The sequence below is a fragment of the Pelodiscus sinensis genome, chromosome 2, assembly GCF_052426305.1.
Source record: "Pelodiscus sinensis isolate ZL-2025 chromosome 2, ASM5242630v1, whole genome shotgun sequence".
NCBI lineage: Eukaryota > Metazoa > Chordata > Testudines > Trionychidae > Pelodiscus > Pelodiscus sinensis.
In genome coordinates this window covers 248837407-248862443 of record NC_143053.1, presented here as the reverse complement: position 1 = coordinate 248862443, position 25037 = coordinate 248837407, and the positions used below count along the sequence as shown (strand labels likewise).

Below are 25037 nucleotides of genomic sequence, written 5' to 3'. Positions count from 1 at the left end.
AGAACACTATCTGGAGGCTGTCCAAAGCCAGGTAAGCGTTCCCCCTCATGCCCTGACCTCCACACCCCTATCCTTCTCATTCACTCCACTGCCCCCGCCAAGACCTGGTATCCCCAGCTTGCTCCAACACTCTCCCTTGCTCCTGCACCCTCCCTCCTGGTCAGACACTCTACCTCCACCCTGCTCCTGCATCCATCATTGCTCCTGCACCCTCCCTCCTGGCCACACACTGCACCCTCCCTTACTGCTGCTCCCTTCTCCTGGCCAGACACCCTATTCCCAGCCTGCTTCTGCACCCCACCTCCCTCCCAGATCCTGCACCCTATCCCTATTCCACTTGCTGGCAGTCCTGTCCCACACAGCGAACCCTCATTTTTGTCCCCATCCTGGAGACTCGGGGGGGGGGGGGGGGGGAGTCCATAAAATCCACTAACTCCAGAATCCCAGTAAAGTAAATTTGGTGTATCGGAAATCCTGAACCTTAGTCCTCCCTGTACCTTCCCCTCGCCCCATGGGCCAGAGGAGTGAGATGTCTCAGTTGTGGGCCACATCATTGGGAGTTGGGTTTTTTTGGAAGCGTTTTTTGCTTCTCACTTGTGTGGTCCTCAACTGATTTTTCTATGAGTCAGTGGCCCCCAACCCAAAAAAGGTTCCCCATTCCTACCATGGAAATAAAGAAAACATTGAAACCTTTTGTGTTGGATATGAATTAATAGTTTACTTTATTTAAAGTGAAGTTTGATAAAGTAACATGAGAAAGTTAAAATGCTTAATCTGTTTAATAATTTAAATTAAACCGTTCTCCCTAGCTTCAGCACTAGCAAAATGGCGCAGGCGGTAATTATGTAATTAACGGTGAGTTTCCATTAGCAACTGGTGGTCGGTGGAATGGTTTATATTGAGCCAGGTGGTCCACGGACCAAAAAGTTTGAGAACCACTGCTTTAGGCAATCAGTATACAAAGTTGCATTTTATTTATCAGCATTGACTATCACATAATATTTTAGGACATGTTTAATCATCATTTGATACTTATGGTTAACCAGAGCAGGGCTGGAGCAGAACCCCACACAACATGGGCAGAGGGCTGCTTTCACCCGGAAGGACATGCTATGGACAGGGACACTTCAGCCCCGCTGGAGCAGGCCATGTCCATGGTGGGACCAGCCCAGCCAGAGCAGCGTACTATGGATGGGGTCACTCCAGCTCAGCTAGAGCAGCCCCAGCTTGCGGCAGGGAAAAGGGCTTGCTCCAGCCCACCCACCCTCATTAAAGTGGTTAACCAATTAAAGATAAGTTTTAACTAGTTAACTGATTAAATGGGATTTTAAATCCCTAACTGTCTAGGGCTGAATAGATTCCAACTGCTCACCCCATTACACCAATTTTATGCTGATGTAGCTCTATAGTTTTCAACATAAGAACATAAGAACATAAGAACAGCCGTACTGGGTCAGACCAAAGGTCCATCTAGCCCAGTATCCTGTCTACCGACAGTGGCCAGCACCAGGTGCCCCAGAGAGGATGGACCGAAGACAATGATCAAGCGATTTGCCTCCTGCCATCCCTCTCCAGCCTCTGACAAACAGAGGCCAAGGACACCATTTTATCCCCTGGCTAATAGCCTTTTATGGACCTACCCTCCATGAAATTATCTAGCTTCTCTTTAAACTCTATTATAGTCCTAGCCTTCACAGACTCCTCTGGCAAGGAGTTCCACAGGTTGACTACACGCTGTGTGAAGAAGAACTTTCTTTTATTCGTTTTAAACCTGCTACCCATTAATTTCATTTGGTGTCCTCTAGTTCTTCTATTATGGGAACTAATAAATAACTTTTCTTTATCGGCCCTCTCCACACCACTCATGATTTTATATACCTCTATCATATCCCCCCTCAGTCTCCTCTTTTCTAAACTGAAAAGTCCCAGTCGCTTTAACCTCTCCTCATATGGGACCCGTTCCAAACCCCTAATCATTTTAGTTGCCCTTTTCTGAACCCTTTCCAAGGCCAAAATATCTTTTTTGAGGTGAGGAGACCACATCTGTACACAGTATTCAAGATGTGGGCGTACCATAGTTTTATACAGGGGCAGTAAGATATTCTCGGTCTCATTTTCTATCCCTTTCTTAATAATTCCTAGCATCCTATTTGCCTTTTTGACTGCCGCTGCACACTGCGTGGAAGTTCTCAGAGAACTGTCCACGATAACTCCAAGATCTCTTTCCTGATTTGTCGTAGCCAAATTAGCCCCCATCATACTGTAGGTATAGTTGGGGTTATTTTCCCCAATGTGCATTACTTTACACTTATCCACATTAAATTTCATTTGCCATTTTGTTGCCCAATCACTCAGTTTGGTGAGATCTTCTTGGAGTCCCTCACAGTCTGCTTCTGTCTTGACTATCCTAAACAGTTTGGTATCATCTGCAAACTTTACTACGTCACTGCTTACCCCTTTCTCCAGATCATTTATGAATAAGTTGAAAAGGATTGGTTCCAGGACTGACCCTTGGGGTACACCACTAGTTACCCCTCTCCAATCTGAAAATTTACCATTTATTCCTACCCTTTGTTTCCTGTCTTTTAACCAGTTCTCAATCCAAGAAAGGCCCTTCCCTCTTATCCCATGGCCATGTAATTTACACAAGAGCCTTTGGTGAGGAACCTTGTCAAAGGCTTTCTGAAAATCCAAGTATACTATATCTACTGGATCCCCCTTGTTCGCATGCTTGTTAACCCCTTCAAAGAACTCTAACAGATTAGTAAGACAGGATTTCCTTTTACAGAAACCATGTTGACTTTTGTCCAATAAATTATGTTCTTCTACATGCTTCACAATTTTATTCTTTACTATTGTTTCGACTAATTTGCCCGGTACTGAAGTTAGACTTACCGGTCTGTAATTGCCAGGATCGCCTCTAGAGCCCTTTTTAAATATCGGTGTCACGTTGGCTACCTTCCAGTCATTAGGTACGGAAGCCGATTTAAAGGATAGGTTACAAACCACAGATAATAGCTCAGCAGTTTCCCATTTTAGTTCTTTTAGAACCCTTGGATGAATGCCATCCGGTCCCAGAGATTTGTTAACATTAAGTTTTTCTATTTGTTTCAAAACCTCCTCTAATGACACTTCAATCCGGGACAGTTCCTCAGATTCATCACCCACAAAGGACGGTGCAGATTCAGGAATCTCCCCAACATCCTCAGCCATGAAGACTGAAGCAAAGAAATCATTTAGTTTCTCCGCAATGGCTTTATCGTCCTTGCGACGAGGAGTCCTGTCGCACCTTATAGACTAACTGAAGTGTAGGAGCATAAGCTTTCGTGGGCAAAGACCCACTTCGTCAGAGGCATGCATCTGACGAAGTGGGTCTTTGCCCACGAAAGCTTATGCTCCTACACTTCAGTTAGTCTATAAGGTGCCACAGGACTCCTCGTCGCTTTTGCAGATTCAGACTAACACGGCTACCCCTCTGATACTTTATCGTCCTTGATTGCTCCTTTTATAGCTCGATCATCTAGGGGACCCACAGGTTTTTTAGCTGGCTTCCTGCTTCTAATGTACTTAAAAAACATTTTATTTATTTTTGAGTTTTTGGCTAGCTGTTCCTCAAAATCTTTTTTTGCTTTTCTTATTACATTTTTACACTTGATTTGACAGTGTTTATGTTCCTTTCTATTTATCTCACTAGGATTGGACTTCCACTTCTTAAAAGATACCTTTTTGTCCCTCACTGCTTCTTTTACATGGTGGTTAAGCCACGGTGACACTGTTTTAGGTCTCTTGCTATGTTTTTAAATTTGGGGTATACATTTAAGTTGGGCCTCTATTATGGTGTCTTTAAAAAGTTTCCATGCAGCTTTCAGGGATTTGGCTCTAGTCACTGTGCCTTTTAATTTCTGTTTAACTAACCTCCTCATTTTTGAGTAATTCCCCTTTTTGAAATTAAATGCCAGGGTGTTGGACTGCTGAGGTGTTCTTCCCACCACAGGAATGTTGAATGTTGTTATATTATAGTCAGTATTCCCAAGCGGTCCGGTAACGGTTATATCCTGGACCTGATCCTGCACTCCACTCAGGACTAAATCGAGAATTGCCTCTCCCCTTGTGGGTTCCTGCACCAGCTGCTCCAAGAAGCAGTCATTTAAGCCATTGAGAAATTTTATCTCCGCTTCTCTTCCTGAGGTGACATGTATCCGGTCAATATGGGGGTAATTAAAATCCCCCATTATTATAGAGTTCTTTATTTTGGTAGCTTCTCTAATCTCCCTCAGCATTTCAATATCAGTATCGCTGTCCTGGTCAGGTGGTCGGTAATATATCCCTACTGCTAATTTCTTATTATTGGAGCATGGAATTACTATCCATAGCGATTCTATTGAACATGTTGATTCACTTAATATTTTTATTTCATTTGATTCTACATTATCTTTCACATACAGTGCCACTCCGCCACCCACCCGGCCTGCTCTATCCTTTCTATATATTTTATATCCCGGTATGATTGTGTCCCACAGATTTTCCTCATTCCACCAGGTTTCAGTGATGCCTATTATGTCAATCTCCTCATTTAATAAGAGGTACTCTAGTTCACCCATCTTATTAGTCAGACTCCTAGCATTTGTGTACAAGCACTTTAGAAATTTGCCACTGGTTATTTGTCTGCCCTTCCCTGATGCATTGGATTCCTTTGTATGCGGTTGTTTGTCTGCTCTGGCCCATGGTTTGCCCTCTCCCCTCTTCTCTTTCTGACTACAACTTAGAGAATCTCTATCAATGGATTCTCCTCTAAGAGAAGTCTCCCTCCGATTTATGTGCATCTCCGCACCAATCGGCTTTCCCCCATCTCTTAGTTTAAAAACTGCTCTACGGCCTTTTTAATGTTTAGTGCCAGCAGTCTGGTTCCACCCTGGTTTAGGTGGAGCCCATCCTTCCTGTATAGGCTCCCCCTCTCCCAAAAGTGTCCCTAGTTCCTAATAAATCCAAACCCCTCTTCCCTACACCATCGTCTCATCCATGCATTGAGACTCTGAAGCTCTGCCTGCCTACCTGGCCCTGCGCGTGGAACTGGAAGCATTTCCGAGAATGCCACCATAGAGGTCCTGGATTTCAGTCTTTTTCCTAGCAGCCTAAATTTGGCCTCCAGGACATCTCTCCTACCCTCAGTGCGAGAGGATACCGCAACATCCTCTGGGAGGAGGGTCCCAACTACGGGATGGTTTCCCTCTGCTCCCAGTAATTGCTCTGTTCCCTTGAGACTTTCATCCTCCTTAAGAGCACTGGGGCTCTCAGACTGGAGGTGGGACAGTACTACAGTGTCCCGGAAAGTCTCATCAACATAGCTCTCTACCTTCCTTAGCTCCTCCAGTTCAGCCACCCTGTCCTCCAAAGCCCGAACTCGGTCTCTGAGGATCAGGAGCTCCTTGCAACGGGTGCACACATACGCCACCCGCCCACAGGGCAGGTAATCATACATGTTACACTCGACGCAATAAACAGGATAGCCCCCACTCTGCTGCTGGGCTGTTGTGTACTCCATTTTTCTAATGAATAAGTTTAAGTATAAACTGGGATTCTTTTTAAACCTCTGGAGTATAGATTATTCTAAGAGTTATGTTTTAAAGAAGGTCACAAGTGCCCTCTAAACTCCCTCTCCAAACTCTCCTGTTAGCTGTTCCTGGTCGCGCTCCTGTGTAACTAATTGGGAAGCTGGCCCTAACTCTGAAGTCTGAGTAGCTTAAAGTGAATGAATGAATGAATTCTAAGGCCAATCTCTGATGATTATACAGAGCAGATACCAAAACCTGATGGGCTTCAGTGAATTGTATGAGCTGGAAAATGTGCCTTAGTAACTGTATAGCACTGATCTCCTCTGATGTATTTGTGCAATCCAGCATCTGTCTATTTTGAAATAGCAGCACCTGCAAAGAAAGCAGTACTGTATATGTTAGCTCATTAAAAGTAATATTAAGTATTTTATCATTAGAGAATTGTTACTTTGCACCAGTATTTAATTCTAGGCATAGCATTTATTTTTCACCAAATACTATTTCAATATGAGAATGAAATCCTCTAAATTCATTTCCTTTTAGCTCATGTTAGTTTTCACAGGATTTTATCTTATCAGTAAGTCAATGGTAATGTCAGAATGCGATGATTCTGCTACAGTAGATGCCAGCAAAACTCATTAAACTGGATTTACAAGCAGATACAGTGGTGGAGGCAGAGTTGGTTGGAAGCTGATAAAGGGCTTGTAGGTCAGTTATTCAGAGGTTTCATTTTTGATGTACTGTGGAGGCTACTGCTTTTTCCTGACATGATCGTAATTAAGTTGTGTCCCTCTTTTACTTACGTCAGTTATTCTTCACTTTTTGGTTTTAGGGAAGAAGTGTCTCACCATCACATTATGTGATATCATAACAACCTATAGGGTTGCCTGCCAAAGCATGTAACAAAGAAACCAAATCTCATGGCTGTATTTACATGACAGTATCAATATGCTAGTTACTTCAATACTGTACATTTCCTAAAATCTAGCCTCCTGGAATAATAAAAATCTTAGCTATTTCAGTGAGATTTTGTTGGAGAGTTTCAGAAATGCATACTTCTGAGTTCTTTTCTTCTGAGTACAATGTTTGGTATGTGTGGCTCAGGGGATTGGTAATATGATCTGTAGGTCACCAGTTTGAACCTGACCCAGGTTAGGAGGGAGTGCAAGTTATTACCACTTGTTCACTGTTCATGGAACTATGTGAAATTAAATCAGAAGAATTTAAACCCATTCCTAACAAACAGGATGTTTGTGTCTCAAAAACTACTACCAGAATGGTCAGTATTCCTGTTTGCACTTTCAACAAAGGGGCTAAGTCTGGGTTGAATGCTTGTACAGAGGGAACTCTCTCAGCACATGCACACCAAAGAAGTGCTCAGAATTTCAGGTTACTGCTTTTGTTGTTTATTCTAAAAATAAACAGAGGCTGTCAGCTTCCTGTGCTGTCTTTCATGAGCAGTAATTTAAAAGAAAACTGCCAGCAACATACTTTCTGACACATATGGCAATCTTAAAGGTTTTTATGTACTTTAAAAGCATTCCTTTCCATCTGTCTTTAGTCACAATAAATTACATCCTCTGCTGTTGTAATTGGTGTAGCTCCATTGAAATGAGCAAAGCTATGCTGACTTAGACCAGATGGAGATCTGGCCGATGATGATCCACGTTGGGAAAATTCACTTTGTAAATCATCTTTTGTGGACTTTTCTAAATTATGCTTCTTTTTTTTAAAAAGGAAAGAATAAAACTGACATCAGCTTTTGCAGAAGTAACGAGTGCATTCTCTGAGACTTCAGGGATTGTTTTGTTCTGTTCAGTTCACCTCTCCTTGTTCTCATGTGTTATACCCTCCTAACATACATAGCAAAGGCAATGTAAAAATCGTTCAGTATACAGAGACTCTCCTATAACATCTTCCAGTGAACAAACTAGAAGTACTTTACAACTATGACGTAAGGCCTTGTCTCCACTTACCGGGAGATTGATGCTGCAAAGATTGATCTCCCAGGGTTCAATTTAGCTGGTCTAGTAAAGAGACACTAAATCAACTGCTGATTGCACTCTTGTTGACTCTGGTACTGCACCTGATAACAAGGAGTAACAGAAGTCAACGGAAAAGTTTTTCCCTTCAGCCCCCCACAGTGGGGTGCTGTGAAATTCAGACTAAGGTACATAGACTCCTGCTATGCTATTCACATAGTGTGCGGGTTGCATATCTTAGTTCAGTTTTGTCCCCTAGTATATACTTGGCCTAAGCTTGTGATTAGAATTTTTGGAAGAACCCAAGTGACTTAGGAGCCTAGGCCATGTTTTTTTCAATGAGACTTGGGAGCTTAGGGGGATTTAAATGCTTTTGAAAATTGTATTTTATTTGACCATTTCCAAACTCTTGGCAATAGAACCAGTATGCCACCCCATTCTGCTTTCTTCATAAATTAGTTTATGTGCGTGTGCACACACATGTGTTTCTATACCTATGCCTGTAACCCTAAATAGGACATGCTAATCATTTCTTCTTCATGTCCCTGTCTCAGTAGCTGCATGTTTTGCACTGCTGCAGGCAGCTCTCCACTCTGGAGCCAAAGGGAGATGCCAAAGAGAAACAAAGGGATGGGAAGAGGAAAGCAAATGTGATCTGCTGCATCAAATAATTTAAAAGAAAGTTCATCTTTGATTTTTGTAGCTGGGCTTGCTCAGACAGTAATGCCCATACTTAGATCTAGTTATCTCTTACACAAAACGTACCACTGTGGGATACTGGGTTCAGTTTGTTTTTGTTTCACTTTTACATTGATTATAATTCCAGTGGAAACAACGTTGCTGGTTAAGGGCCAGGGTCTGTCACCCTAGTTCATGTTGAGCAGAATCAGGCTCTCTTGGTCTTTGGACATGTTTGTTTACCTGGCTCTGACTAGCACAGCATGTGCACTCCTGAAAATTAGTAATGTATTTATCTTGAACCTACCTGAGGTGGGAAGGGAGTGCTATTGGAAAGTGAGGCACAGAGAGATAGTAGCCTCCGCAAACTCGCAGAAAGAAGCTGGGGAACAGCAGAGACCTGAACCCAGATTCCTGAGTTCTAGACTAGTGTGCTGACCACCAGGCTGTTCTGCCTTTCTTTTAGGGCTAGATTGTGTCTCAAGGTCACTGACTATAATAAAAAACAGCCTGTTGTTGTGTTGCCTGAGGCATACCTTGGGAAAGGAATTGTAAACCCCTATTTCTGGCTTCACGGAGTAGTAATTTGCTGCTAGCCTTCACCAGGTGGTCAGTTGCAGGTGCAAACTCCTAGGCACTCTGGCCCAAGGTATAGGGAGCAAATCATAGAATCATAGAATCATAGAATAATAGGACTGGAAGGGACCTCGAGAGGTCATCGAGTCCAGCCCCCCGCCCTCAAGGCAGGACCAAGCTCCACCTACACCATCCCTGACAGATGTCTATCTAACCTGTTCTTAAATATCTCCAGAGAGGGAGATTCCACCACCTCCCTTGGCAATTTATTCCAATATTTGACCACCCTGACAGTTAGGAATTTTTTCCTAATGTCCAATCTAAACCTCCCCTGCTGCACTTTAAGCCCATTACTCCTTGTCCTGTCCTCAGAAACCAAGAGGAACAAATTTTCGCCTTCCTCCTTGTGACACCCTTTTAGATATTTGAAAACCGCTATCATGTCCCCCCTTAATCTTCTTTTTTCCAAACTAAACAAGCCCAGTTCATGAAGCCTGGCTTCATAGGTCATGTTCTCTAGACCTTTAATCATTCTTGTCGCTCTTCTCTGTACCCTTTCCAATTTCTCCACATCTTTCTTGAAATGTGGCGCCCAGAACTGGACACAGTACTCCAGCTGAGGCCTAACTAGTGCAGAGTAGAGCGGCAGAATGACTTCACGAGTTTTGCTTACAACACACCTGTTGATACAACCTAGAATCATATTTGCTTTTTTTGCAACAGCATCACACTGTTGACTCATATTCAACTTGTGGTCCACTATGACCCCTAGATCCCTTTCCGCCATGCTCCTTCCTAGACAGTCGCTTCCCATCTTGTATGTATGGAACTGATTGTTCCTTCCTAAGTGGAGCACTTTGCATTTCTCTTTATTAAACCTCATCCTGTTTACCTCTGACCATTTCTCTAACTTGCTAAGGTCATTTTGAATTATGTCCCTATCCTCCAAAGAAGTCGCAACCCCACCCAGTTTGGTATCATCTGCAAACTTAATAAGAGTACTCTCTATCCCAATATCTACATCATTGATGAAGATATTGAATAGTACGGGTCCCAAAACAGACCCTTGAGGAACTCCACTTGTTATCCCTTTCCAGCAGGATTTAGAACCGTTAACAACAACTCTCTGACTACGGTTATCCAGCCAATTATGCACCCACCTTATCGTGGCCCTATCTAAGTTATATTTGCCTAGTTTATCAATAAGAATATCATGCGAGACCGTATCAAATGCCTTACTAAAGTCTAGGTATATGACATCCACCGCTTCTCCCTTATCCACAAGGCTCGTTATCTTATCAAAGAAAGCTATCAGATTAGTTTGGCATGACTTGTTCTTCACAAACCCATGCTGGCTATTCCCTATCACTTTATTACTTTCCAAGTGTTTGCATACGATTTCCTTAATTACCTGCTCCATTATCTTCCCTGGGACAGACATTAAACTGACCGGTCTATAATTTCCTGGGTTGTTCTTATTCCCCTTTTTATAGATGGGCACAATATTTGCCCTTTTCCAGTCTTCTGGAATCTCCCCTGTCTGCCATGATTTTTCAAAGATCATAGCTAAAGGCTCAGATACCTCCTCTATCAGCTCCTTGAGTATCCTGGGATGCATTTCATCAGGACCTGGTGACTTGCTGACATCTAACTTTCCTAAGTGATTTTTAACTTGTTCTTTGTGTATCCTATCTTCTAAACTTACCCTCTCTCTGCTTGTATTCACTACGTTAGGCACACCTCCAGACTTCTCGGTGAAGACCGAAACAAAGAAGTCATTGAGCATCTCCGCCATTTCCAAGTTCCCTGTAACTGCTTCTCCCTCCTCACTAAGCAGTGGGCCTACCCTGTCCTTGGTCTTCCTCTTGCTTTTAATGTATTTATAAAAGGTCTTCTTGTTTCCCTTTATGCCTGTAGCTAGTTTGATCTCATTTTGTGCCTTTGCCTTTCTAATCTTGCCCCTGCATTCCCGTGTTGCTTGCCTATATTCATCCTTTGTTAGTTGTCCTAGTTTCCATTTTTTATATGACTCCTTTTTTATTTTGAGATCATGCAAGATCTCCTTGTTAAGCCAAGCTGGTCTTTTGCCATATTTTCTATCTTTCCTACACAGCGGAATTGTTTGCTTTTGGGCCCTTAACAACGTCCCTTTGAAATACTTCCAACTCTCCTCAGTTGTTTTTCCCTTCAGTCTTGCTTCCCATGGGACCTTACCTACAAGTTCTCTGAGCTTATCAAAATCTGCCTTCCTGAAATCCATAACCTCAATTGTGCTGGTCTCCCTTCTACCTTTCCTTAAGATCATGAACTCTATTATTTCGTGATCACTGTCCCCTATACTGTCTTCCACTTTCAAGTTCTCAACTAGTTCCTCCCTATTTGTTAAAACCAAATCCAGAACAGCTTCTCCTCTGGTAGCTTTTTCAACCTTCTGAAACAGAAAGTTGTCTCCAATGCAGTCCAGAAACTTATTGGATAGCCTGTGCCTCGCTGTGTTAGTTTCCCAACATATGTCTGGATAGTTGAAGTCTCCCATGAAGGAACATAAGGGCTATAGGTCTTATTCCCCTTTATACCTCTGCTTAGGTATGCTGCCCAGACTGTAATCAGACCTTTAGGGTAAACGTCACCCATGTGAATTATTGTATTAATTTAGATGGACTAAAGGGGACCAAAAGGTCAAAGGGGTTAGTATAAACCAGTCTTTGTCCAAAATTAAATGGTATAAAATAAGGTGCAGGGTTTGCTATACAGAGACCTCAGCCTGCTTAGTACCATGGCAAACACACCATTAAAAAACTTTTGTAACTGCAGAACACTTAAGTGCTATTGAAAGTTAATGGGATATAGATTCTGCAGATAGAGGAAGGAAGGAAGGAAGGAAGGAAGGAAGGAAGGAAGGAAGGAAGGAAGGAAGGAAGGAAGGAAGGAAGGAAGGAAGGAAGGAAGGAAGGAAGGAAGGAAGGAAGGAAAACAGAGCATTTGAAATATAACATTAAATAAGGCTTTTGTTTTAATAAGATCTCTTTTTCCTTTTCCCTTTAGCTGGGGAGTTTTTGCAAGGGAAAACTCCTCGTTTGACAGTCTTTTAGATGGTATGTCTTATAAGGAAAAAAGTGAAGAAATTAGTAGCGATGGGATGTGGCTGCTTAAAGTCTGATCCTGTTCCTGAGAAGACAAAAGAACAGCAAAGCTAGAAATACTGCTTGTGCCTCAGGCATCGACTTTCACTTGCAACCTTGATTCTGGAGAAATGCAGGCACAGTCTCATCCGCCACCCCCAAAATTGGCAAACTTGTACCAGCTGGTATTGCTTTTAGTGGCATCTTTCTGGTCACAGGCTTACAGCAGTGTTGTCTTGGCTGGCTAAGCCTGCCTCTTACTAGACAGCAGGGAAAAGGACAGGGATAAGAAAGAGAAGAAATAAGGTGAGAAAAGAAAGGGGCACATGGAAAAGGGGCAGAAGGAAGAATAGACCAAACTCTCATATTCCAGGTTGTATTCAGAAATTAGTCAAAGTGGTAGTGTCATCTGGCTCCTTCTTTGTGGCCTGTTCAAGATATCTCTCAGGAGTAGGACAGAGAAGATGTAGCATCTGAGGAGACGGTGAGGGTGGCAGCCATGATGGTGAAGGTCTATCCAGTAGCCAATTATGATCCTAAATCTCTCTCTTTAAGGCTCTGAAAAGAGAGTGATGGCTGGAAGAGTCCATCTCTCCTTTGTTTTGCCCCTCCCCGCCCCCCGACTTAAGTGATTCACTGATTTCTGGTCCTCCACTCTTCTTGTTTACCAGTCATAATGTTGATACAGACTTAAGTGGTCTCAGTAGGTCTTTTTGTTTGTACTAATTCAGTCTTTGTACTAATTTGATTCTTTTATTTTTTTCCGTCTTACTTTTGTACCTCTTCCCATCCTCATTTGTTCTGGAGAGTGTGAAATTCCATGAACTCACTCACTCTTCAAATCGAACTCCCAATTAGGGTAAATCTGTAGACCCATTTATCCCAATGCTGGAGAGACAACACAAGCCTATGTACCACACAAACCCTGTTTTGAGAACGTGAGTGAGTCTTAAATGGTGCCCGGGTCTTGTACACAGCAGTGAATTTACCTGTAGAAATAAAAACTGAAAGACATCTTCAGGGTGGAAAAAAGTAGCTGAAGGGATACAGTTCCCAGGGAAATACTGATCTTATCAAATATGACAGTTTTAATGTTGACATTTTATTGGTGGTTTTCATTCAATGCTATGACATAGTAACCAGTTGTGTTGATACTTTGATATCTGATCAACCTTTTGTTTACATAACCAATCCATTTTTATCAGCACAGGCTGGTGTTGCCTGGATTTAAGTAGGATTAAGGAGAGAAATATTCGTTCTGTGCATAATGATACTACAGAAACAGTGTATTGGCTGGGTCTTTGAAGCTTAATGCTTCAAAAATGTGACTGAGAAGAGTGGAAAGATACAGACTGTTATGAAAAATGTGAGTCACAATAACTATTATCACATAAAAAACTGTGTTTCAGCTCTTTGATTCAGTCATTGATGATTTTCCTTTTTAGGTTGTGTGCTTTCAAATTGTATTTAGAAACATCTGGGCTGACCGAAGCTATTTGTAGAAATGTTTGTAATTCATAGATTAGAAGAAATTAAACATGATAAATACTCATTAAATTTCAACCATTTCTTTAATGTGTCTGAGTTTGAAGAATAGTTCTTCAAAATATACACTTTGAAATGTAGTAGGTTTGGTAAGAGTAGTGTAGGAATGAAAAAAAAAGACATTTAAATCTTTTTTTCAGCATGAAAATGATGGTAAATATGAATCTTGATAAGAGATTATAAAATAAGTAGCAGTAACTGCTGTAATTAAGATTGCATAACCATTTCCACTCTAACATTTTAGTTTTAGTCACTTGCAATTTGCTGAAACTTCCATCTTTTGATTAAAATCAAAAGGTTTGATCTATGTTTGGAGCATTTTTGTTTTCTTTTTAAAAGAAAGTTCAAGCAAAAATGGTTCAGCCATTTTTGAGCATATGAAGAATGCAGAATTCTCTTTCCCATTCCCTTGTTCACTAGGAACTGCAGAGTTCAGTAAGGTATGAAAGTAGTGCTCATTAAAGAGAAGTGTCTTAGGTTAGTTCCACACCACAGGGCAAGGTTGGAGTTGACTTACCTTAAGCCGAGCTTCGGCGCCATCTTCCTGGGGGACGATCGATGAGAAAAATGCTCCTGCTGACTTTCCTTACTCCTCATAAGAAATAGGAGTACCAGTGCCATTGGGGGCACCCTCAGCATTCGATTTAGTCGGTCTTTACTAGACCCACTAAATCAATCACCAGAAGATCTACTGCCACAGTGTCGCTCTTCCCACAAATGAAGATGTGGCCTTCAAGTGTTCTAGTGAAAATTAAATTTGATGTGACTACATTATGGACCCTTGAAAGTTGAATGATACACTTACACAGTAAAGTTTCCACACTTTCTCACATTATACTTGTGTACTATTAAGGAAGGCTGCACTATGCATACATATGCAGCTAGCTCGGCTTTGTCCGTAAAATGTAGTCAAGGGCTGATTCAGGTTTTGACCAGTAAATTGCATGACCTGAAAGTGTGCATGGGCTGAGCAAAGGAGCTCCTCTGCAGCTCTGGGGACAGTAAACATAGGATATAATCATTCCCCTTCTCCTCTGAGCACCATTTTGGTTCCATATTAGAGTTGGGCTACTGGTCCTGATATTCATATACATTGCACTCTCAGGGCTGAATTAAGCTTCTCGTGTAGTAATTTTCATCTGTGCAACAAGTATAAAAGCTATTACCTGTGTATGTGAGTGGGGAACGCTGATTTGGTAGCATTCTACATTCACTTAATAAGTGCAAGTCAGGAGAATCCAACTCACTTAGACTAAGTGCCCGTCTCAGTTCCTGGCTCCACAAGCCGATGATTTCCAGTTGATTAATTGTGATTGCAGCTGGCATTTGAAGGTTTCTCCAGTGAGAATGATGGGCAGGAAATGAATGGGCAGAAATTACTGCTTGACTGTACTGTGTCCTCTTTCATCGTTCTCTGCATTGCTTCTCAAAATCTTTTCATCTACTTTCATGATAAACAAGCCAAAGAAGAGAACATTCTACACCTTACCTCTTTGGTGATTGATTTGTTTAATTTTTCTTTGTCTCAGTAACAGCCCTGCAGTTCCCTCACATGATGGCCTCTGGGATGCCCACTTCTGACATAGTTACTTCAAGAGATGATTGCTCTTCTATCTGTTGTGCATAGACACTTGAGATCCATTTGGATACAGGTACTACATGATCATTCTACTCAGGCAAACTCCTGCCTTAAGAAACCACATTAAAATATTCCTCAAATATACTGTCTACATTCCTCTCTCTCTATTAGGAAACCACCTCTGTTAATCAACCAATTTTTGTCATTCCCTTCAGTGGTCATGAAGACGTGTTTCACATTAGGGTCAATAAGAGGAATAGCTGGCTTCTGTCTGCTGACGTTATTTATGGGAATGAAAATGCCATTTATCTGTAGTTGTGGGGTTGAGTCACAGAACAATGAGAGTATAAGAAAACTCATTTCTGTTTTGTTGAAAGGTTTTTGTAATTTCTTATTTTTTATGACAAAGGGGAACAAGTTGGTAATTTAAGGGAAGATATAACTGAACCCAAAGACAGTGTACTAATTCACCTGAATCCTAGTTGTTCAGATTGGGAGCAATGTAAAGTATGATACACATCAGTGATTCCCAAAATTTAGAGTCGTGACCCAATACTGGGTCACAGGGCTTGGAGCACTGGATCGGCAGCCGGAGCTCTCCAGCAGCCATTCGGGGTGCTAGGTGAGTGGGGAGGGGACTCTAAAATTATAATTATTGGGTCACTGGAATACACAATTTTTCCCAACTGGCCACAAGAAAAAAAAGTTTGAAAATCTGTGATATACAGGATAAGGCAAGTCATTCTCTATGATATGCCATGATCAATGACAATCCAATGAATTCATCTTAAAACAAAGTCAGAACAGGAAAATAATAGCTATTTGAAAGACTACTTTACTCAAATAAATTGAGTCAATAAATATGTTCTTTCTCATACAGAAGTGCAGTTAAAGGTTTGTTTGTTAACATAAATGCTGTCATTACAGAGTTTAATAGAAGCAACCTATGTGGACTTAGCCTGTATAAGTAGATGAATAATATTTGAAAGCAGAGAAAAATAATAGCAGCTGAACCAAATACGGGTGTTGCCAAAACCTGTGTAGATTTTGTTTGTCACTGAGTTAGATTTTAATTTAGTAAGAATGGTTGTGCTGCTGTGAATTAAAAAGCTTCTTCATTTCCCATATGTTATGAGTTTTATTGATACATATTAGAGAATGAAGCTTATTCTTGCTGACAACATTTTTTTAGTCCATCCTTGTATAGGAGACCACCTCATGGCCTAAGCGCAGTTGAAGTCCCACAGAAGACTTCAAAATAGGGCTTCAAAAGTTCATAGGTCTTGTGCAGGCTCTTGGCATGTGGATGGATTTACCCCAGTTTTCTTAATACTGTACTTTTAAATTCATTTTAATAGCTATCAGTGTGTCCTTTAGGAAAGATCAATAAATCCATTATAATGCTGGTGTGTTAATACAGATGCAAGAATTCCCAGTTCCAGACACTTATTTTCCTTTCTGACAGTTGTTGAGAATGTTCATGAGGATACATACTCAGGCCAAGATGTTCAATCTTGGGTGCCAAAAGTTCAATCAATCTGTATTTTGATAACTAAATAGTACTAGGTTGATTTTTTCAGAGGTACTGAAGTGGATGTGTTGATTGCTCAGCACCTGTGAAAATCAGACCACTTTTACTAAGATGCCCAAATATGGATTTAGGTGCTTAACTTTAGACATGCATATCTGAACATTTGCACCTCCGCTTTTCTAGGGTAGTGGGAGGTAAAGCAAGAGAAAACATGCAGCCATTAAAGGCACTGATAGGAACAAGGAAGATGCCCCTTCCTATCCGTAAGCAAAAGTAAGTGATGTAAGAGAATGCTACAGAAGCTTAAGGTGGAAAGTTACAAATGCTCATAAGTGACTGCAGAATCTATATCCCATTGACTTTCAATAATACTTAAGTGCCTTAGCACATAAAAGTCTTTTGAAAGTGGGATTTAAGTGCTTTTCAAAATTTTACCCTCTTCAGATATGACCACTCTGACAACTCCTTATTTGGATTCCTTTTCCAATTAGTTGTACAGGTTGAATGTCTCTTCTCATAACCTGACTGGTACCAAACCAGAAAATTTGCTGAACCACAGGAGGTCAAAACTGTCTAACAGTATTACTAACACTTTCACTGCTTACTGGGCACTTAAAAGACATTTAGGGATAAAATAAAGCTAAACAACAGCACAGTACACTGAGATCCAGGACTGGTGGCTATAAACAAACTTTATAGGACCATGGGAAACTTGGCCACATCCATGGTAAGTGGACATCTGGCTACCTAAAATCATCCTGGACTACAGGGCTGTGTCTACACTGGGCCACTTATTCTGGAAAATCAGCCGCTTTTCTGGAATAAGCTGCGAGCTGTCTACACTGGCCCTTGAATTTCCGGAAAAGCAATGATGCTCTACTGTACAAAATCAGCCGCTATTCCGGAAAAACTATTCTGCTCCCGCTCGGGCATAAGTCCTTATTCCGGAACACTGTTCCGGAAAAGGGCCAGTGTAGACAGCCCAGTAGTCTTTTCCGGAAAAGCGTGTTTACATTGGCCACAGATGCTTTTCCGGAAAAAGGGCTTTTCCAGAAAAGCAGCCTGCCAATGTAGATGCTCCTTTTCCGGAAAATCTGCAAACGGAATAGTATTCCATTTTAAGCATTTCCGGAAATTCATGCCAGTGTAGACACAGCCCAGATGTTGATGGACCAGAGAGTGCCAGATTAGAGAGGCTCGACCTGTATTTTCTGTAGTGTTTTATTGAACGTTTATGAATGGGCAAAATACCAGATTACTGCTAACTCATGTGTGTTCTGGTTTGCCAGTTCTGCAGTCACTTACCTTGATTCCTTTTGTTTTAGTTGCTTCCCCTGCTAAGAGTAAAGACCAGTACAGAAGAAGCAGGATGAAAAGATGGCCGACTTCTTGTTACCACCAGGTTCTAACAGCTTCCACCGGTTCACGCCTGAATCCTTGGCTGCTATTGAGAAGCGAATTGCAGAGAAACTTGCAAGGAATGCCAAGCAGGAATACAGAGATCAGCCAGAGGATGAAGAAAAGCCTCGGCCTCAGTTTGACTTACAAGCTTGCAAAAAGTTGCCTGGTATCTATGGGACTCTTCCTCCGGAGCTCATTGGGGAACCACTGGAGGATCTCGACCCTTACTACAGTGACCATAAGGTTAGAGTCTTCAGAGTTTGCATTTGCTTTCTTGGATGGGAGACATTTTATACAGCGGACTCTGGTTTTGTCTTTCCTCGCTCGGTAAAAATGGTTTCTTCTGGTATAAGTTTGAAGAGCGAATGTGGGCAGAACTTCCTCCAAAGAATTAAAGAGAAGGGCATAGTGGAATAAGGGCACATCTACACTAAAGGGGAAGGTTGACTTAAGATATGCTACATCAATGTAGCTGGAATTGATGTAACTTAAATTAATGTCCATGCTGCCAGGTGGTCAATAGGAGCAAACACGCTCATCAGGTTCCCTTAGTCCTCATGAGGAGCAGGAGTACCAGTGCCGACGGGAGTGCCCTCTCAGTTGAATTAGTGGGTCTTTGCTAGACCTGCTAAATTGAATCCCGGGAGATTGATCGTGGTAACTTCGATCTTCCACATAGTATGGACGAGGCCCAAAAGCTTGACTCAAGTAATTTTGAACGTTAATTTATATTATGAGAGAGAAGAATATTAGATGAGTTAAATGAAACTGTGGGTTCCATCTAATGTATTACCCCTCCCCCCCCCTTTTTTTTTTTTGGCTGACATTCATGCCTGGATCCGGGTCCTGTGCATTACTTAAGCCTAACTTTTAAGCCTTTCTTGTTAAAAGTTGATGTAGTAGCTTGGGGTTTGTGCTGACCATTTCCCCGGAAGGGAACTTCACCTACATAGCATAAGAGGTATATATGCTAACCATTCCTGAAAGGTGAAATTCATTTCTCTGTGGAGGGACAGCAAGAGTTGGGATTGGTCTTGCCTTGGACTTGATGACCTCTGAGATCTCTTCCAGCTCTATGATTCTATAATTCTCTGATTCTAAGAGCCCAGATACCATTTCATTCTAATTTAAGATGTCAAAATAGGGCTTAGGGTGGAATTTAACTGGTATAATGTGCTGGCCAGTTGCTTCAGGATGAATTTCATCCTGGAATGAATATCACCTAGTGAGAATTGTATGGGCTGGACCAAAGCTACTCTAGTATGAACAGGTCCCTCCAAAGACAGTTCACAGTATGACTGCATATTTTGCTTGCTACAGCTTGTTTATCCTGTACTTCAACCACGCTATAACATGGACGAGAAAATAACAATGCCAACACACACACCATTTACATTTTTCATGTGTTCCTCTTGACTATCTGTTTTTTCCCCATTAAGCTTGCAATTATCATATGCTCCCTGAAGTAATCACTGGCATTTTTGTTTATTCCTTGCACAAATGTACATAGCAAAAGTTAAACAGATTCAGAAATAGATTATTTATTGGAGATGTCTGGAATCAGTCTATAATAATCAGTGACTATCTAAATATAGTGTGCCTAAGCAGAGGCACAGATGTAGGATTTTAGTCTTGAAAGTAAGGTTCTTGAAGGGTGAATTCTGAAACTGCTTAAAGCTCATATTAGAAGTGCCCTCATCTTGCTGCCACCATTCACAGGTCAATCTCTGTTGCCTAGCTCTGTTCATTTCCCTGCTATGCTGGCAGCAGGAAGGATGAACTGCACAAGGAGATCTATTCTAACTTTCTGCCTGTTGAGGATCTCTTCTACTTGGGGTGACCTTGGAGTGAACCTCTCAGACCCAGCTATTTTTGGCCAGGAATCACTACTTGGTGAATGAAAGAAGGAATTAGTGTATTTTGTATAAACAAGCTACTGTATGTAGATGACTACCACTAAGTGCATCCTCACATGGAAGATTTAGAAGAAATACTAAACCACTGATATGACCAGGTGAAATAGCAGGAGACACAAAGGAGCCTGACAAAGGCCAGGTCTATGCTAGCACCAGCAGCTTGGTGTAAGGTACACAACTCCAGATACATAGAATACGTAGCTGGAGTTGGGTTACCTTAAGCTGAGCTTGGTGGTGTCCCCACAGTGGGAAGCTGACAGGAGCATTTGAACAGGAGTACTGAACATCGGCAGAGGTGCCTTCTGAGTTTGATTTAACAAGTCTTAACTAGACTTGCTAAATCAAACTCCATAAGATTGATCACAGCAGTGTCGCTCTTCCATGGAGAGAAGATGTGGCCAAAGATTGAAGTCATGCTGGTGATTGAAGGTGTCACAGGTAAATTGGACATAGAGATTAATGGAGTCAGACTAAACTAGACTGACCAATTCAGATACTTCTGTGCATAGTAAGATAGCAGGTTTGAACATGAGATAGACTCCTGATTAGGGAGTGCTGAAAGAGAATGGAATGACATCATAGAGGTTGTGTATGATAAACCTATGCCATTGAAATGAAAACCACAACTATGCAGAAGGGTGGTGCACACTACAACATTACTTAGTGCGAGAGCATTGTTGAAAAAGATGGCAGGTTTGATGCTTAGAGGTATTTGAGATGAGATATCTTCGCACCATAAGAAGGGGGTCTCACAAAGAGACAGAATATGAAATGCAAGCATTAGGATAGAAATCAAAGTTGTGATGTGGCTGACAAAGTCCAAGAACTGCAACTCTATGGATCTGGCCACATGGAGGATGAATGAAGAGTGCCAAGTGAAAATAGCATGGGAAGAGAAGGTGATAGGAAAGAGATTCTGAGGAAAGCTGAGATAGCAATGGATGAACATTTATTGAAGATAGAAAGTAGGCGGTCCTTAGTGCTGCCTTTGCACGATGACTTAACTCCAGCTGATGAGATCAGGGGAAGAAGATAGGTATACATGAACAGATCTGTCATACTTCAGTCAGATCAATTTGTTATCATTCAGGAAACACGTTCAACAGTCCTGGATCATGAGGGTTGATATAGCTCTCGAGATTACGCTGTGTTACAGGTTTGGATTCTTATGGCCTGGCTCTGCAAGGTGCTGAGCATCCAACTCACCAAAACAAGGTCATCAGTAACCACACACTTTTAGAATGGGAGATAAATGTTATATCTCAGGCACCACTGTGGGTGACACGGGCTTTCAGAAGAATCTGTATAGGGAGGAATTCACAGCTCAGAAGAAAGGAGAGGAGGGAGGCTTGGGGCATTTTTCATGAGGCAGACAAAGACTCTGACGTAGGATAGGTCTTTTGGGGAAATTGATCATTGGATGAATGGAAATTTGCATCCAGAAGGAACTGAGAAGGAAGTTAAGGACACTAGGACAGGAGGGAATATGCTGTTGGAAACTGTGTGAGAGGGCCCTGATGTATAAATACAAACACTAAATTTTCTCATTTAATTTTCCATTTTGTTTTCCAGACATTTATAGTCCTGAACAAAGGGAAGACAATCTTTCGATTTAGTGCCACTCCTGCCTTGTATATGCTTAGTCCTTTCCATCCAGTCAGAAGAGCAGCAATTAAAATTTTGGTACATTCATATCCTTTGACGTGAATTCTCACCTGTGATGGTTATGTATTACATGTGGCTGTGGGTATGATATTATCTGGTTTTATCAAACTATTTAAAAGCTGGATATTTGCTTTCATTTACTGCAGACATGACTAGAAATGTGCTGGATTTCTCCTAAATAAGATATGGAAAATGTCATTTTTTTTAATAAGAAATACAGAGCTAACTCCTACTTGCTTTATTCATGCAAACAGACTTCAGTGAAATTGCTTGTGTGAGTAAGAGAAGCAAGGCTTGAATCAGAGGTAATAGAAGGCACCTTTGAGAGTCAGTGTGGGAAATTTGCTGTGATACATCAACAGGACAAATTTCATCTGTTCACTTCCCTAGTTCGAAGCAAAGTTTGCACATTTGATAACTTTCTTCTGGAATGCATACATACCTCCTTCAGCACTGTTCCACTCCCATTTTGCACTTGTATGTGGCGGTTTAATTGAATCACTGACTCTTTTCTTGCCAGAAAATGAGAATTGGTGATCATGTGATGATTCTGTTGATTCCTGCTGGGGCATGGTCATTGTCAGAAGACAAGATACTAGGCTAGGTTCATGTTTGGTTTAACCCAGTATGACCGTTCTAATGCTCCTATGTTGTGGTTGAGTGCATACAAAACTGTGTGGGGTTAGCATTGCTGTTGGCTCTAGACATCTCACAGTGGGTGAAGAGAAGGCAGGATTGTTGTCTCCTCTTCAACTTTATGGCTACATCTATACTGCACCCTTCTTCCACAAAAACTTATGCAAATGAAGTGCAGAGTAGAATATCGCCACCATCATTTGCATAATTAATTAGGGGCCGTTTTTGTGTAAGAGGCTTTTGCGCAAAAAAAAGCTGTCCTTTTTGTGCAAAACTCCCCTCTTGTGCAAGGGCTGTTCTTTTTTTCAGAAAGCCTCTTGCACAAAAACAGCCCCGTAATTAATTATACAAATGAAGCGCAGCAATATTCTACTCCACGCTTCATTTGCATACGCTTTTGCAGAAGAAGAGTGCAGTATAGACATAGCCTATATTGGGTAGCGAACCGTGCAAAGAAAGGCACAACACAGTTCTGAAGTCAAGCTGCATATGGCTGCTTCCCAGTGCAAAAGGCCTGATCCTGCACTCCGAGATAAATGAGTCTTTACATCCTTCCCCATAGCCTCTTAGTGATTTGGCTGATGACAAGATATCAAAATTAGAGCCACACTCACACAGCTGTTCAGAATTCCTAAAACTTGTATGACGATACGGAATAAATGAGGTGAGCTTCCTTAGCCCTGAGTAAGGAGATTTTGAGGGAAAACCCTCTTAAACAAGCATACACCTGAATTTAAATAACCTAACCAAAGACAATTTTCTCTGTGGTTCTACCAAGATTCATGTTGGATTCTCCAATTTAATGAAGAACCAATCCGGATTGAAATATTTTGCAATTTTTTATTTGATTTTTTTAAAACTTTCCATTCTATGAGAATTGTTGATATTTCTACCTCCAATTCAGGATGAAAACAAATAGTGAAATATTGGAATTTCAGCTCTAGTCCTGAAGAAATTTAACTAAGATATAGTTTTTTAAAAGCATTATATTCCATTTTTCTCCATCTGTCTAGGAGATTTTAAATATGCTTCAGCTAAGTCCAAACACCAATTCATCTATTTGGTATAAAAATTCCTGTAGTTTGTTTATATGCACATCTTACCAATTCCACTGCCTTGCTTTTTGCTGTATTGTCTTCTCTCAAGTTCTGCACAAAAGTTCCAGTATTGATAGCCACACACAGCTCAGAATCCACGCATTGCTAAAATGACTGGATGATATTCTAGTATGAACCCAATCCACATGAGCAGTGTCCATAGTTACAAAAGAGTAATGATAGGCATCAAGGAGATGAAATAGAATTACAGGCAGTCCCCGGGTTACATGGATCCGACTTACATCAGATCCCTACTTACAAACGGGGTGAGGCAACTCCGCACTAGCTGCTTCCCCCCAGCAGACCAGGGAGACGCGAAGCTAGCGCCTCTCCCCACTCCAGCAGACCAGGGAGACGCAGAGCGGCTTTTCTCAGCAGACACCTCAGCTTGAGAATAAAGGACTGAGGGAAGTGAGGTGTGGGAGAATAAAACTGAGCTTTGGAGAAATGTTTGGCTAGAGTTTCCCCTACAATATGTACCAGTTCCGACTTACATACAAATTCAACTTAAGAACAAACCTACAGTCCCTATCTTATACGTAACCCGGGGACTGCCTGTATTGATTTGTTATCAAATTCAGAAAATTCCCTTGAAATGGATACATCATCCAGGGGAAAAAATAGCTCATACTCTTCCATCTATGTTTCTCTCAGAGAAAACATATGTGAAGGTTTAGAGGACAAAAATTCAACTTAAAAATGAACAAATATCACCATGCAAGACATTCCCCCAATTACTCTCTTCATAGTTACATCTGAACAACTTTGCTGAAGTCAGTCAAGATCAGTGGAATCCGATTGGTCTGAGAGAAGAATTTGGTAACTCCCATCTGTTAACAGAAAACATAAATATACAACTAGACCTAATCAATTACAGGTCTAGGGGCCTATCCTGCCTTCACACATGGCCATCTGAAGCCAATAGATATGGTGTATATGTTTCAGAGGGCAGAAATATGCTGCCTGAAGTGGATGGGGACCCAAACGATAAGAATGAAGGAAGAACTTTTCTCAGTACTTTCAAGAGAAAAAGCAATGAAAGTCTGGGGCATACATTTCAGAGACACATTGAAACAAAAAAATATGGTCCAATCAGAAGCATAAACTTTTGGGAATTAAAGACCATAAAGCTAATAACATTTTAGTTCCAGAAACACCTCAGTTGCACTTTGTAACAGTTGTCTCATGCATCAACAATCAGAAGGAAGGAAGAAAGGGATCCACTCTCATTAGAAGAGCATTAGAGTTCCTACATTACTCAGTACACCCTTGTCAGTCGATAAAGGCTATTCATGTCAAAATAACTGTAAATATAAAGGGCAGCTGGTGAACAGGAAGTCAATATTCCAAGCAGAATGGAGCCTCAATTGGCAAATGCTCAAGCAGATAGTATCACAGACATGAACTCAGAAGCTGGATCTAGTGCATTGCCTGAGAGTATTCAGCTGTCTTTTTTTTTCCTCTAGGAGAAAAACCAGAAGAGTGTCAGCAAATGTGGTGCATTGTCACAAGCATGAATCAGGTTGTTTAGTAGATACGATCTCTCCATTTCCAAATGGAAAAGGACAGCATAGGAGGCAAAAGGAAGAATCTTCCTACAAACAGGATGAGGAGCCCAAGTTTCTTAGATGAAACAGATTTATCTGCAGCTCCTTTTTGGGGGATTTCCATAGAGAGAGGACCTAATTTTTCAGTGAGACACATAGCCTCACTAGTTCAGTTTATCTTTGACAATCTGACTATTGAGAAAGATGTTC

General features: G+C 41.4%; 1 protein-coding gene across 1 annotated transcript in view; it reads left to right on the top strand.

Annotated features, from left to right (window-relative positions):
- Nucleotides 1-25037, top strand: part of LOC102452890 (sodium channel protein type 5 subunit alpha-like) — a 341521-nt gene that overhangs the window by 51048 nt on the left and 265436 nt on the right. Inside the window, exons 2-4 of the mRNA XM_089776791.1 lie at nucleotides 14985-15107; nucleotides 17891-18209; nucleotides 21455-21573. Coding sequence (XP_089632917.1) covers nucleotides 17943-18209; nucleotides 21455-21573 — 386 coding nt within the window. The 5' untranslated portion in view covers nucleotides 14985-15107; nucleotides 17891-17942. The remainder of the gene's footprint in view (nucleotides 1-14984; nucleotides 15108-17890; nucleotides 18210-21454; nucleotides 21574-25037) is intronic.